Raw genomic sequence first — 14,612 nt, 5'->3', positions numbered from 1 at the left:
TATTTTTCGTGTTCTAGCTGATGGATGTATGGGTTTCGATCGATTTTAGCTCTAAGACGTTCGATTTTCGACTTGAAATTTGGCCGAAACTTCGGCCGCCGTGATCTACTGTTTCCAGTCACTTTTTGGGGTATGTCTAAGAACAAAAGTGACTCCAAATGGGGTGTTTTACCTAGGATAGGAGTTTGGAGTCTTGATTTCAAGATTTTCCGGCAGCCAAAAATCGATTTGGACACCCGAATCTGCCCGCACGTGAGGCAGCGCTTGGGCGAGGGTGGTGAAGTGTTTCTGTGCAGTTTTGTGATCTCGTGTCATCATGAGCGAGTAGGATTTCGCGGATCTCGATTCGGAGTTCGTTTGAGCCCCGAACGGATTTTTCATATCGCGCGATCCTTGGGTGCAGTGTCGTGAAATCGTCAGATCGCACTGAATTTTGGGTACGTCGGTCTACATGATTCCAGGATCGTGTAGGATTCGACGGATTGCGAATCGGAGTCCCGGATACTCCGAAATCGCGAACCCTGGGGCTAGGGTTTGACTTTAAAGCGATAACGCGATTTTGGCCAATCCGACCGTCCGTTTCGGACCAAATTCGCGGAACAGGGTTCCTTCTCTGTAAGGAACCTTCAGAGAAGCCCAGATTGGCCATCGGAGACCGTGGACCCACGGGGTCCCGGATCGGCCGATCTGGCAGCTTATCGCTTAGTGAGGCTTCGGGTCTCTTAAGACCGTTCTAACTATCTAAAAAGCTAATGTGGGCATAAGAGTAACTTTAAAACGAGCGCACGTATTTCTATGAGCCGGGAGAAGGGTGTTTAATTTAAATTCTTTGTATTTAGCAATTTATTAATTTATTATTCATGGATAATCAGGCACCAGAGGTCCAGTCGACCTACAGGAGGGACCTTCGAAGGGTCCAGCTAGCTCGGACCAACTGTGAGTGGACTTTCTTTCATGAATGATTTTATATAAATGAGTTATATAAATGATTTATATAAATAAGTTTGCTTAAATGATTTTATATTGATTTTATATAAATAAGCTTTTATAAATGAGTTTATTTGAATAAGTTTTATGAACTGTTTCTTTCAAGCATGATTTGTACTGTTTAGTACTTTGATCTACGTGATGCTTAGTTACTGAAGCTCTAGTAATATAAAAAGCAGAGTTTGAGAACTTTACCAGAAGAGATAGCAGATTAGTTTCAGATTTACTGAGATGCAGTGAGTTATTAGATTTTTCTCAAAATAGTTTATTTTAAAACCACCGTGTACCCATTTATCTTTGGTGATTACCCACAGTCGGACCGATGTCTACGGACATCCAGTCTGATTTCAGTTACGTCAGTGCACTTGACTTTGCCTCACGAGTTTCGGGGACGCTCGGACCGTGAGTGCCAGGATTTGCGGCTCGGCAGACTTGGTGTCCCGAGACCTGCCAGGATTGCGGCTCGGCTGACTCTGTGTCCCCGAGACCTGCCAAGATTGCGGATCAGGCTGACTACGGTCCCCTGTATCTTGCCAGAGCGGCTCGAGTCGACTTGGTGTCATCGAGACCTGCCGGCGGATCAGGCTGATCATAGTCCCCTGATTTCGCCAGTTTGCGGCTCCGGTAGACTGCGTGACGCCTGAGACCTGCCAGAGGAATTGACGGATATGACAGGGGTACAAATAGGTGGTAGTTTAAAAGGATTTTGAGCTTTCTTTTATCCAATTATGACTTTCAGTTATTTTATACCAGTTTCTTTGATATCCACGTATTTATCTCTTTATATAATTGTTCAGCTTTACGAATCTATATACATACTGAAATATATATATATATATATGTCTTTAGAGGAATACTTTATATTAAACACAGGCAAACTTTAGCTTTAATTATCAAGTTATTTTTACTATGGGGCTTATTAGGATTGTAAACTGTTTTCAAGAATCTTATGTTTGGTCCACTCACATTTTCAACCTGTTTTTCGCCCCCAGGCCGTAGAAGTGCGTAGGATCCACCACCGGGCCATTCATAGCTTCCGCGTCACCAAGTAAGGTAGAGTTTTGCAGAAAAATTCTTGAAACCTTGTGAACTTTTAGAAAAGGCTCTGATATCCAATATTAGTGGGAAACCTGAACTGGTGTTTGGATGTATTCTGGCTGTTGGGCGAATTGATTTGCTTATTTAACAGGTGGAAAAATTTTGGGTTGGCCAAAATACAGGGGAGACTCTGCCGGCTTTTCGGCAAAAGTCTAAGGGAAAGTATAAAAAGAATTTGAAACGAGAAGGGTTAAAAGGTCTTTTGTGCTCGACATTCGCCAGGTGTTGAACACACACAGGACTTGGCTCGAATTCCAAAGCGGAAATTGGGTTGGGTCCTGTCATATTGCCCCTATATTGTATGGTTGTCACTGATATATCTCGTGCCCATTGCCTTGATATGCCTTTGTATTGTGTGTTTATTGCTTGTTATTGTGTATATTTCAACAGCCTGAAGTTATTTGTATAATGTTGGTTTACAAGGAAATATGGGTTCTAAAGTAAAGTTGATGATTGCTGAGCATGAAAAGTTCTAGGGAAAGGCGTTCTCCCTTTCCCATACAAAGACCCGATCAGCATAATTAAGGAGAAATTGAGTTTGCAACAGTTAATTAGGTTTGAAGACAATTTTTTTGGTCATCTATTACTCATTGAGGACCTTAAGTGGACTTCACAAATTGTCCATGGCTTGTTGTTGAGGAAGGCTGATCCCAAGACAGTTTCCCAAGTCAATGGGATAAAATTCATCTTTGGTAATAAGGTGATACAATTCACTGCGCAGCAAGTTTGCATCATTAGAGGGCTAAGGTTTGGAAACCATCCTTTCATTTCGATTGCAACTAATGACAACTGCTTATTGAAAAAGAAGTACTTTTGCAACGATAAAACTATCACCCTTTCGGAACTAGAAAAAGCCTTCATCGACTGCGCTGATGAGGAAGATGTATTGAAGCTTGGATTTCTATATTTTGCTATTTTTGTTCTATTGGGTAATGAAAAACATGTCAACATTGACATGCAGTATTTGACATTGGCGGAAGAGCTTGAAGAGTTTCTGAAGTATCCATGGGGTGCTGTTTCATATGCGAAGACAAATGCGTCGCTTTTGAAGGCACTTTGTGTAAATTACTAGCGAGTAAAAGTGCCCCAAAAAGCTACAAAAACAAAAAAATCTAAAAAGAAAGCAAAGACAATGGCAAGTGGTAGACCAAGAGAGTACCACATCAAAGGTTTTGAGTTTGCACTTCAGGTGAGCAAATTTCTATTAATGTATAAGTTCAATTTCATTTGTTTACAGTGATTGACGTTTTATTCTATTGTTTAGATTTGGGCTTTTCAGGTGTTTCCAATGTTGGCTGCACTGCATTTTGTTGTGCACGAAGAGAATGGCCACATCCCTCATATACTAACTCTTTTCTCCAACTTATTGCTTTTAGAGTTTGCTTCACTTCTCTAGCATATGCATTATTCAACTTGTTGGCTAAGTTTCCCATAACTTGGCCATGACTATCACATTTGCTCTCGCACCAATCTGTTGCCTTAGACAAATATTGGAGGTCGAGCTTCACAGCAGAGATTTTGTCAAGCGGATCATTGCTCTCAGCCTCACTTCCAGATGAAGTGGGATCATGATTTGGAGTCAGAGGTGGAGATGGGAACGACATATGCCACGGTTGGTCTTCCAGGTAACTGACATGGTCGTTTGGAGGGCATACATTTGACATCTTTAAGTATCGCTAGGGACAATACACAGCTACGGTTTGGAAAAAAAAAATTCAAAGGTACATTCAGTCTCCAGATGTACTTATTGAAAACTTGTAAACAACAATATGGTAAGCTTTACTGGAGAAGGTTTGCCTTTGAGTAGGTTAAGCATAATTACCTTTCCCAAACCTGATGTTAAGAAGCTACCTGTGCTTGAGTTATATATAGGAAGCGTCAGTTATGTATAGGAACTTGTCAAATTCATATTGTGTTGAATAAGTTAGTTACATGTCTATATATGATGAAATTGGGTATGTAGTTGGTGCATTAAATTGATTGGATTGCAATGTACCCCATTTACTCATTGGCTGTAATTTAGAGCATTAGAGCACTAGAGCATTACAATAACAACACTACAATTGGATTAAAAACACAAAAAAACCAAACCTTAATGGGAATTTGGAAATTGTGGATTTCAGGCCAAAATTGGACAATGTAACTAAGCAATTTTTGGAAATTTGAAAAAGAAATCGTAAAATTGGAAAATCGGCAAATTACCTTATTGGGAAATTGCCAATTTCCGAATTTACTGAAATGACACAAAGATTGAAAATGACAAAATCTGAAGAACAACGAAAATTACGGAAACGTTATATGGCCGAGAAACACATACAAAGCACTGCAAATAAAATTGGAAATTTGGGAACATACCCAATTTTCCACAAAGAAAATTGGCACATATGAAAAGGATATTAGGCAAATACGAAATTGGAAAATTGGAAAATTGGAAACCAATTGAATTGGAAAAAATGGGAAATAGGATTTTTGGAAATTGGTTGGTCAATTAGGAAAATTAGGCAAATTCTTTAAATTATAAAATGGGAAAAGGACCAAATTTGGAAATTCCAAAATACAAATATAGGAAAATTGTCATACAGCCAATTGGGTAATTAGTCTCGCCTAATAACTCCCGCCAAAAACTCCCGCCAACTTCCAGCGCTAATTACTCCCCCCAATCCCTCCTGCCAATTACTCAATCAGTTACTCCAGCTCATTAATACCTACTTATATAAAACTTCAACCTAGCTGTATGAAGAGAAAACTTTCATCACATTAACTCTTACTTGCAGCCATTACCTTCCCCACTAATTTCACTCACATTGCATTAAGTCCCACTTTTCTATAATTAAGTCCTACACCAGCCCACAATAAATATCCAAAACCATGGACGCTAATCTCACACCAAACCCAACGATTTCAATTACTAAAGGAAGGGAGAATGAAACACTAGCCAAGTCAGCCAAGTCAGCCAATTCACTGATTGCAGACTTGGTCCATGGCCTGCAGCAATCGAGGCAATACCATGTTTTGGAAAAATCTCCATGCAGACATAGTTTCGAAAATTTTGAAGGGCCAAGCTAGGTGGGGTGTCATAAAGAAGCGTACAATTCACTCTTGTTATCATGCTTGCATGCATCTCCTACATATAAAGGGTATGAAAGCAAAAATCGAAATTGCCCCGCCACTGTAGTTTTGGTATTCAAGGTATCTGACAAAATGGCCCGGTTGAAGCAACAATAAGTGGAAACCAGATTCAAACTATTTTGCAAGTTTGCAAAAATAGTGGATCCAGAGGGAAACTGGGACAACATAATTGTGGGCGGGGTCATGAATTTCATGAGTCGCGGTCTCCGAAATTGAAGGGTATGCAACTTTGAATGTGTCAACAATAAGAAAGTTGTGACACTTTAATATGACTTTGGACATTGTAAAATGTAGTGGAAACAACATGTAAAATGGAACTATGAGGTGGCCTCTTTTTGTGTTATGTAACTATGGGGTGGCCTGTTGTTGTATTATGTAAGTTTTGAAATTGGATTTGATGGAATTATCATGCCTCTATTTGTATTTGTGCGTATACAATTTCCTTTATCCATATCCAGTTCAAACAATTATAGCGGCAATAAATCCACAATACACATGCGTATAATGGCAATATGATATGAATAAGAGCACAATAGAGTTATAATATGATCCTATTCCAGTAGGTACTGCATCAGACTTTGTGTTTTTTTTTTAAAATTATTTGGTCCAATACAAAATACAAATAAAAAAACAGAATAAAAAAAATTGCAAAATTGATGAAGTATACATCCCGTAAAAGACATATGACCTAAATTACACACCTTCAATATGGACTCTATATATACAATTCATGCCTTGCACCACTATCACATCCCCTCCTAAATTACAGAAATATGACACCACAAAACCTCATGCTTCTTCCTCTTTCAACTCCTAAATTATCCATTGGATGCCCAATAGTAGATGGCTGCTTGGGTGGTGGGATACCCTGCAACTCCATAACAGAATTCGTAGGGGAGAGCAGTTCCGGGAAGACGCAACTTTGTCTCCAACTAACGGTAAGAGCTCAGCTCCTATCCTCACATGGCGGACTAGGGGGCTCCTCCCTCTACATATTGACATAATTCAGCTTCTCATTTCGTCGATTGCAACAACTAGCCAACCTTTATCATGCATCATACCCCAACATAATAGGGTTGGAGCCATTGGAAGACATATATGTTCATGGCATTCATGATGCTCAACAACTCATCCATGTCATTTGAGACATACAAGCATTTATTGCCATTGATCATACCCAGTTACCTGTGAAACTCATTGTCATTGATTCCATTGTTGCATTGTTCCGATCACAGTATGAGACAACATCGGCAGATTTGAAACGGCGGTCTCAAATGTTTTTCAAGATATCTGGAACATTGAAGGCCATAGCAAATAAGTTTGGGGTGGCAGTGATTGTCACCAACCAAGTGGTGGGTTTTATTGGGCCACATGATGGAGTGAATGGGGTGAGGTTGGGAAACTTGGAGTGTTTGCACACATCGGGTAGATGGGTGAGTCCAACTTTGGGACTGGCTTGGGCACATTGTATAAATTCAAGGGTGTTGTTGGTAAGACATGGGCAATCTGTTGGGATTCACAATCGTAATGCTCCTTCAGCAACTATATCCAGTCAAACACATAGGACATTTCACCTTATATTTGCCCCACATTTGCCCCATGCATCGGCTGAATTTGTAATCAGAAAAGAAGGTGTAGTTGGAGTATCACGGTAATTGTGTAATAATGGCATTATAAGAACTTTAATGTTGTGGATCCATTTGGAATTACATTATAGGCCCTTTAATTTTGTACTCACAGTTTACATTGCAATAGCAATATCAGTACAATAAAGTACAATATAATGACAATCTGAAGGCAATAAAATTACAATATGATAGCGATACTGTGAATATAAATAGGGAACACACCATGCTGTATAGCAATGCCACCCAAATTATGCAAATTTAACAGAATTCACATTCAACATAACACAAACCCACCACAAATAAAATTAAATTTGACATTACCTGACAAAGCAACACCAATCACATTGTCTAAGATACATTACGCAATGGAATATTATTTTCACAGGTGATTTTATTGTGGCCTGAGGAACCGCACCTAGAGCACTTTCTTGTAATGGTGCCCTCTCCTTGTGAGGGAATTCTTAGCTTTTCCCGTCTATCTGGCATGAACTTTGCCATGGGAGGCAGCACAACTCGACTTCGAACATCTTTAGGAATAACCCACATTCCGTGAGGTTATACCAGGTAGATGCTATCCGAAAGCATCCAACTAGGTATTCCGAGTGTAAACTGCAACTACATGCTTGTAAGGTAGCTGCTCAAGCTGAAACTTTTTACAACTACAACTGTTGTTCGTCAAATCTACGAGGCCGTCCATATCACCATCCAAAATATTAAACTGTACGTTATTTTGTTTAACGTCATTCATCCTTGCAGCATGTCCAACCTATTCCTCAACTTCTTCTGGCAAAAATTGGGGCACAATGTTGTTGTGCAATTCAAAGCCAACTCACGACGTTCGGTGAACCATTTCACAAGGAGATTAATAATTTCCCCTATCAAATGAACCACTGGCAGCATCCTTGCAAACCTAAGGACTGAGTTGATTGACTCCGCAATATTTGTTGTCATTACATTGTAGCGGCATCCATCCATGTGAGCTCTAGACCACTTATGTAACCCTGCCTCTTCAAGATATTGAGCAACATGTTCCTTTCGCTTGATCTTGCGAAAATGACAATCAAATTCAGCAATGGAATAAGATTTCGCAGCCTGCTCAAAGTGCATCAATATTTGATCATGCTTTTTGAACTTGCAAGTGCGTTTCATGTTCCCCTTCATATGATAAAAGCATATGCCATGTTGCGTTGTTGGGAAAACTTTGTTCCACACATTCTCTATGCTAATTTTGCGATCAGAAATGATAACAAGATTGGGACACTCACCAATGGCTTCATGAAGTTTAGTGAAAAACCAATGCGATGATGCATCCGTCTCCAAATCCCCAATCCCAAAAGCAAGAGGATATATATTTCGATTACCATCGAATGCATTTGCTACAAACATAACCCCCTTGTACTTAGATTTTAAATTAGTGGCATCCACGGCTATCACTGGGGGCATGGAAGAACGAAACCCTCTAATACATGCGCCAACTGCCATAAATAAATACACAAAGTGATTGTTCTCATCAGTTTGGATGTGTGTCTTTGTGCCGGGATTCATATGCTCAAATCCATAGCAATAGGCTGGAAGGATATAATAAGCCTCCTCGGCTGATCCTCCAATGGACAATAGAGCTAACTCCCTTGCTTTCCAAGCTTTCGAATAATGGATCGTCAAACCAAAGTTGTGTTTCACATATCTCATTATGTCACTTGGTGTGTATATTGTCTGAGAATCCTTAAACTTCCTTTTAAATGAAGTGGCTACAAGTGCTGCGGTTGCTTGACGATGGTTGTCATTTACGAACCTCAAATCACATTTATGGACAGCTGTAGACCTCACAATCATGAAGTTGTATTCTCCAATTCTCGATGCTTGGACCCACCATGGGCATAGACATTGACAACAAACCACAAGCAACCTCTTAGTGCAAGAGAATTGCACCTTAAAATTCAAAGTGGCCTCTTAATGCCGTCAACAGTAACTCGGTCAACAACGCTCCCCAAAATTTGCCCAACTTGAATTTTCGGATTCCAATCACTTCGCGAATACCTTGTGTCCAAATATGCTTCTCCATCATTTACACCGGCCACATTGTACTGGTTCTGTTCACCCATTTGACTCAAATAATGTTCATGAGTGGGTTCAGATTCTCCTCCTAAATGCATTGTTGGCAATTAGGCAGATGTGTCCAAGCGGCCCAAAATAGAAGGGGCAGAGTACACTAACACTTCATTTCTTTCAGTACCATTATCACCACCATGCATCTCCTCCACCTTGCTAAAATCAATCATGTCCATAAAATCTGTCCCAATATCACCTCCCACATCAGTGACATTTGTATTATTCCGAGTTACTTCATTGCTTTCAACAATGGCAACTGAAGAATGACCCATCCAACTACTATCAACTACATCATTTCGGTCATTTATCTTCTATACTCACGAGTAAGGGAGCTAGTTTTGAAGGTGTTACCTCACAATTGTACTTCATATAAAATTTGACATCATCATCGTCCTCAATCTTTATATGCTTTCACTCATTCGAGGCCACCAAAACTGAGAACTTTAAGTAAACCTTGTCTTCCCTGCTGTTTGTATTAACAATCTAATGCACACGAACCAACAGTTCAACAAATGTGATGGTCCATGGAACTATTCAGCCTTTTTAGTCACCCCCTTCGTATTTGTACATCTTCTTTGAGGTCAATACAACCACAATAACTAGGCAATGCAATGACAATATAATAGCAATATAACATCAATATAAGATCAACTTAACAGCAACATAACAATAATACCACAGCAAAATAACAAGAACACAACAACAATACAACACTAACACAACAGCGAACAAGGATTCATCACAATCACACTATACAAATCTATACTACATCAAATGAAAAATCCTAAGTTTCAAGATTCACATATCCAGAGCAATCTAAATGCAATTGGTAAAAACCCAGATGGATGAGCATGATGATTCAAAAAACCTAACCGAAAGAAATTAAAGCCAAAACCAATTTAACTGAAACCTAAGCAATCAAAATAAAACCAATTTTACATAATCCCACAGATATTAAGAAAATAACCATCAACACTACCTATTGATTCTACCAATTGTTGGTCGATTGTTGGTTGACCGATTCTATCGATCTGTTAGTTATATTTATAATTTGTTTTCTCTTTTGATCTTTGTTTTTTATCGTTTTTGTTGATTCATATAGTGATTGTTTTTCCTCTTTTTTTTATATAATTGTTTTGGGTTGTGTTTGATTTATGGTTTTTGTTGTTCAGGTAATTTCTGTTTTGTTAATTCATGATGTTTTCATTTTGATTGATTCATATATTGATATGTGTTTTTTTGTCCAATTTTTCTATTTTTTTCTTCTTTATTTTTTCAAGCCGTGCTTTCTTTGATATTTTGCACGTGTTCTTTCGTTGCTTTGGATAGAGCAGTTTAGTTTAGGGGTGGGCGCGGTCCGGTTCGGTCTGGTTCACACCTCAAACCGGAACCGAAACCGGTATTATTTAACCGGTCCGGTTCGGTTCGATTTAGGCAAAAAAAATTTCAAAAACCGGCCGGTTCGGTTCTGACCGGTTCCGGTCCGGTTCTGACCGGTTCCGGTTTTGAACCGGACTAATAATTCAAAAAAAAATATTTTTTTATTTTTATTTTTTAAAAATTATAATAAATAACTTATTTTTTTAGCTTAAAAATGAACAAATAATCCAATTCATACATTTAGAAATTTTTTGAAGTTGAACTTGGAAAATTAGTGATTATAAAAGTTAAAATATGGCATTAGATTTTAAAAATTTGTAAAAATATAAAATATAAAATATATGACCGGTCCGGTTCGGTGCGGAAAGATGTAAAACCGGAACCAGAACCGGTTGGAACCGGTTCCGGTCCGGTTTGTTGACTTTTTTGGTCAACCGGTTTTTTTCCGGTTTTTTTTTCACCGGTTCGATTCGGTGTTCCGGTTTTCCGGTCCCGATGCCCACCCCTAGTTTAGTTGGTGTTTTCAATTCTGTTAAGGAAGAGGTGAGTTTTTAGGCTGAAATTCCAATTAATTTTTTTAAGTCTTCAATTGACAATTGGTTGGTGTTAATTTGTTGTTGTAATGATAGGTTTAGTTGTTTACAATATTGAGTATGTTGGTGAATCCTTTGAGTGTTTTGACAATTGGGCTTTCTCTCTTTTTTTTTTTTTTTTCTTTTTTTTCTTTTTTGACTTTCACATCGTTTAGTTTGTAGAGTTTTTGTACAGGTAAAGAAAGCCTCTGGATTTTGATATGTACGCTTTTGTTGTTGTTTTTACTCTGAATTTTATCATTAGTTTTGTTTTCAATTGAGGATCCATATACATTAGCTATTGTTTTGTTTATAAAGGTTAGAACTAAAGAATCACTTTATAATATTTCAATTGATCAGCTACTTTTATTGGATTCCTGGGTTTTTTTTTCCTTCTTATTTAACTTTCATATCATATTAGTACATCCACCACACAGACACATCTTTCATGCTCTATTTTTCGTTTCTTCTAAAAGTATATTATTAAATTTTCTTGAGCATGGTTTTCTTTTGTTTATTGTAAAATAAAATAGAAGAAGGAAAAAAAAAAAAAGAAGAAGAGAAACTTTGGTATATTGAATGATAGAATTGTTAACCTCATAGAGAGCCAACACACAAACCGACATTTGGTAGTGGAAAGGGAAATTCCAAATGCAATACCTGCGAATCTCTAGACTTTTTATTTGTCTTCTCCTTTTAACACACTCTTCATCTTGACATTCAATCTTTTCCTCTGTTTTCTTTAATTTGCTTATTTTGAACCACTAATAGACCAATGAGATTCCGAACTTTTTTCAAAACTGAAAATGGTTAATATAGGAAATGGAAGGAAAGGTGGAACAATTCCCCCCCCGCCCCCCTTTTTTTTGCTTTTCTATTTCTGTGTTTAAAGAAAAGAAATGATTAACGTGTTTGATTTGGCGAGATTTTCTCTATAGTTCTTGGACATTTTTTTATTTTTATCTAAAGTTTGATTTGTTTGACTCATAGTGTTTATTGGTGCTACATATTTTACGCTTCTTTTGTGATTGAATGTGTGTGAATTTGTGTGTGTGTTTGGCTTCTGTTTTCTTTGATTTCTAATTTTTTGCTAGCATTTCAGAGCCATTGTTTAGTTAGTCTATGATAAATGATGGGAATGGATACCTAATAATATTCCTGTACTTTGTGGGAAAACAGCGAAAAGGAACAAAAAGTAAAAAAGGGAATCTAAGATTCAAAAACTTTTATGTTTTTATTCTCTGTTTTAGAAACCCTTGCTTTCATCCCCAACAAAAACAATCAATTCATCAGTTGTTGATGGGTTACTTTAAATTGTGTAATGATCTATCGTTGTTGATATTAGTTTTATTTATTTATTATTTTCTGTTTTTATGGTCATATGTTTTTATACTAATTTTGTGTAGTATATATATATTTGGTGATTTCATATTAGAGATGTTAAAAACTGTCTCAATAGCCTTTCGATGTGGTTTTGCTACCAATATATGAACATGTGTAAGATAAAGAGAGAGAGAGAGAGAGACCAACCTGAGGACGTTAATGACAGCTAGAGAGAGAAAAACTGAGGAAAATAGTATTTGTATAAAGGTATTTTCCATTGAAATTATGATTTAGATATGTGGTATGATTGATTTTTCATTGAATTGATGAACTGAGTATATATTATTGTTTGGGCCTAAATTTGGCACACACAGTCCAAATATCAGAAGTCCATGACGAAATTGGACAGCCACCAATAATCCCTAGATAAATGGGCCAAAGTTATACACTCAGCCCAACACTGGAAAACCCAAAAAAACGAAGCAATCTCAGGACCCAAGCAGATTTGGGCTTTGCATTTGAAATTGAATTTGAAAGCCCAAATCCAAGAAGGACTAGCCTAGAATCTGTCATTTGAGCTTCGAAAAAGGAAAAATAGCCCACAGTCTCAAAACTCAAAATTGGGCTTAGCATGATTAAAAGACAAGAAAGGCCCAAAATTAGAGGCAAACCCACGTGACTGCCTGAACTTTGAAAAGTCAACAATTTCAACCGGGTTGATAAAGAGTTGACAAAGGCAAGCGAAAAGAAGGGACATCTCTGAATATCTGCCACCAGAAGATCAAATCCCTTATATATATTCAGCGATATTGTTTCTACTCCAAAGAAGGCACCATCTTTCAAGAGATATGTAGGTTATCTTTTCTAAAAAATGATAAGCAGGAAACAGGGAGTTGATCAAAAATTAGACTAACCATCACAGTTTGAGCTCTCACAGAGGGCAGTTGGAATTAAAAAGGAGTTAGGTTCTCTTTCAAGAAAAACAGGGAAGTGATTGTCTTAAAGAACTGACCATTGAGGGCTTATCTGCCAGAATTGATAAAAGCCCCTTTTTCTTTGCATTTTAAAATGAAAGATCTTTTAAAGAAATTTTGCCGCCCATTATTAAAAGTAATAAGCCCCACTCCAAAGCATTTCTTATAAATGTAAGAGAAGGTGAATAGAAAGGGGGATCAATTAGACAAACAAAAATCAACCAAAGACAAAAACTCAAGATGATCACTTGATCTCCGAGAACCTTCAAACCAATTGAAGTAACCAAAAGCTCATTTGAGCCACAAAAGAAGCCAGCTACAAATCAGAACTCCTAGTCCAGACCTAGAGAAATAAGTCATTCAAAAGAGATTTCTCTCGTTACAAATTTGGTTTAGCAAAAGCCAAAACAAGCAAAGTTTGGGTTTTTACAAATATGAAAACCTCAACAAATTTATGGAGAGTCCTAATCAAGCAGAACAGGTACCACAGTGCAGTTCCAGCTCACTAATTCTCATAATCCAGCCACTTCTGCCCCTTTCAGACTGAAGAGCCGCAATTCTGTCCGTTCAAAAAGCCTCCTAGGGCTCAAAATAGATTAAAGCTCTGCCAAACTCAAACTTTGGTATCAAATTACAGTTGAAGCTTAGTAGTTGAAGTTAGGAACAGTCTAGTCCAGCACAGGCATACTCAATCTAGCCCGGATCAGAAGCTTCTATCCAGGCAGAAATGGAAGTCCAGCCTTCTTTTTGTCTTTCTAGAGTTGATTTTTTTACTGTTGAATTTTGTAGAAGTCAGTTTCACATTAAAAAAAGCTCATTTTCTTACTATTTATTTTGGCAAGAACTACAAATTTTGTACTGTGAAAAATTGTAAAGTCCTCACCAGTCGGAGGCAAGAAAAGAACTTACTTGGGAGATATTCCTCACCCAAATTCACAATTGCTTGTTTAGAAGTCAGTAACTTGGGGCGCAAGTTATCTATTTTCAAGAAGTCTGCTAGGATTTTTATTGCTAGCAGTGGCACGCTCTCACATTAAAGAAAGTTAACTTGTTGACCAGTCAATGGTTTTCAAGGCAATGGGGAACTTTACCCTTCCATCACAGGAACAAACTTAAAACCGGTGAACAGTTATATTAAAGATTTGACTATGGTTATGAACCGGACATGTTCAAGATTTAGTACTTTTCAAATCAAATTTATGAACTTCGCATCTATCATACTTTTTTTTGTTAACCAAAATTTTGTAATGTGCATTGTCGGATGACACTGATACTTAACAAGATAAGAAAAGTTAATTTAGGTTGTTTCTTATGGATTCTTCATCTCCGATGATATGATGGGCAACAAGATTTGTTTCGGATGACTTTACATATCCATAGTTCTTTCTCTATATTTCATGTGGCCTTAGGCT

The 14,612-nt window shown here is 37.7% G+C and overlaps 1 protein-coding gene across 1 annotated transcript; it reads right to left on the bottom strand.

Moving 5' to 3' along the window:
• Positions 1 to 7,586: 7,586 nt before the first annotated feature.
• On the bottom strand, positions 7,587 to 8,675 carry LOC117618030. The gene has a single exon (XM_034347659.1). The coding sequence runs from the start codon at positions 8,673 to 8,675 to the stop codon at positions 7,587 to 7,589; it is 1,089 nt and encodes a 362-aa protein (XP_034203550.1).
• Positions 8,676 to 14,612: the final 5,937 nt, after the last annotated feature.

Source organism: Prunus dulcis, chromosome 2 (assembly GCF_902201215.1).
Source record: "Prunus dulcis chromosome 2, ALMONDv2, whole genome shotgun sequence".
In the NCBI taxonomy this organism is placed as follows: domain Eukaryota; kingdom Viridiplantae; phylum Streptophyta; class Magnoliopsida; order Rosales; family Rosaceae; genus Prunus; species Prunus dulcis.
This window is presented reverse-complemented; position numbering and strand designations above follow the sequence as displayed.

Coding starts and splice junctions, on each gene's coding strand:
- LOC117618030 (XM_034347659.1), bottom strand. CDS start 8,675: ATGATTGTGAGGTCTACAGCTGTCCATAAATGTGATTTGAGGTTCGTA.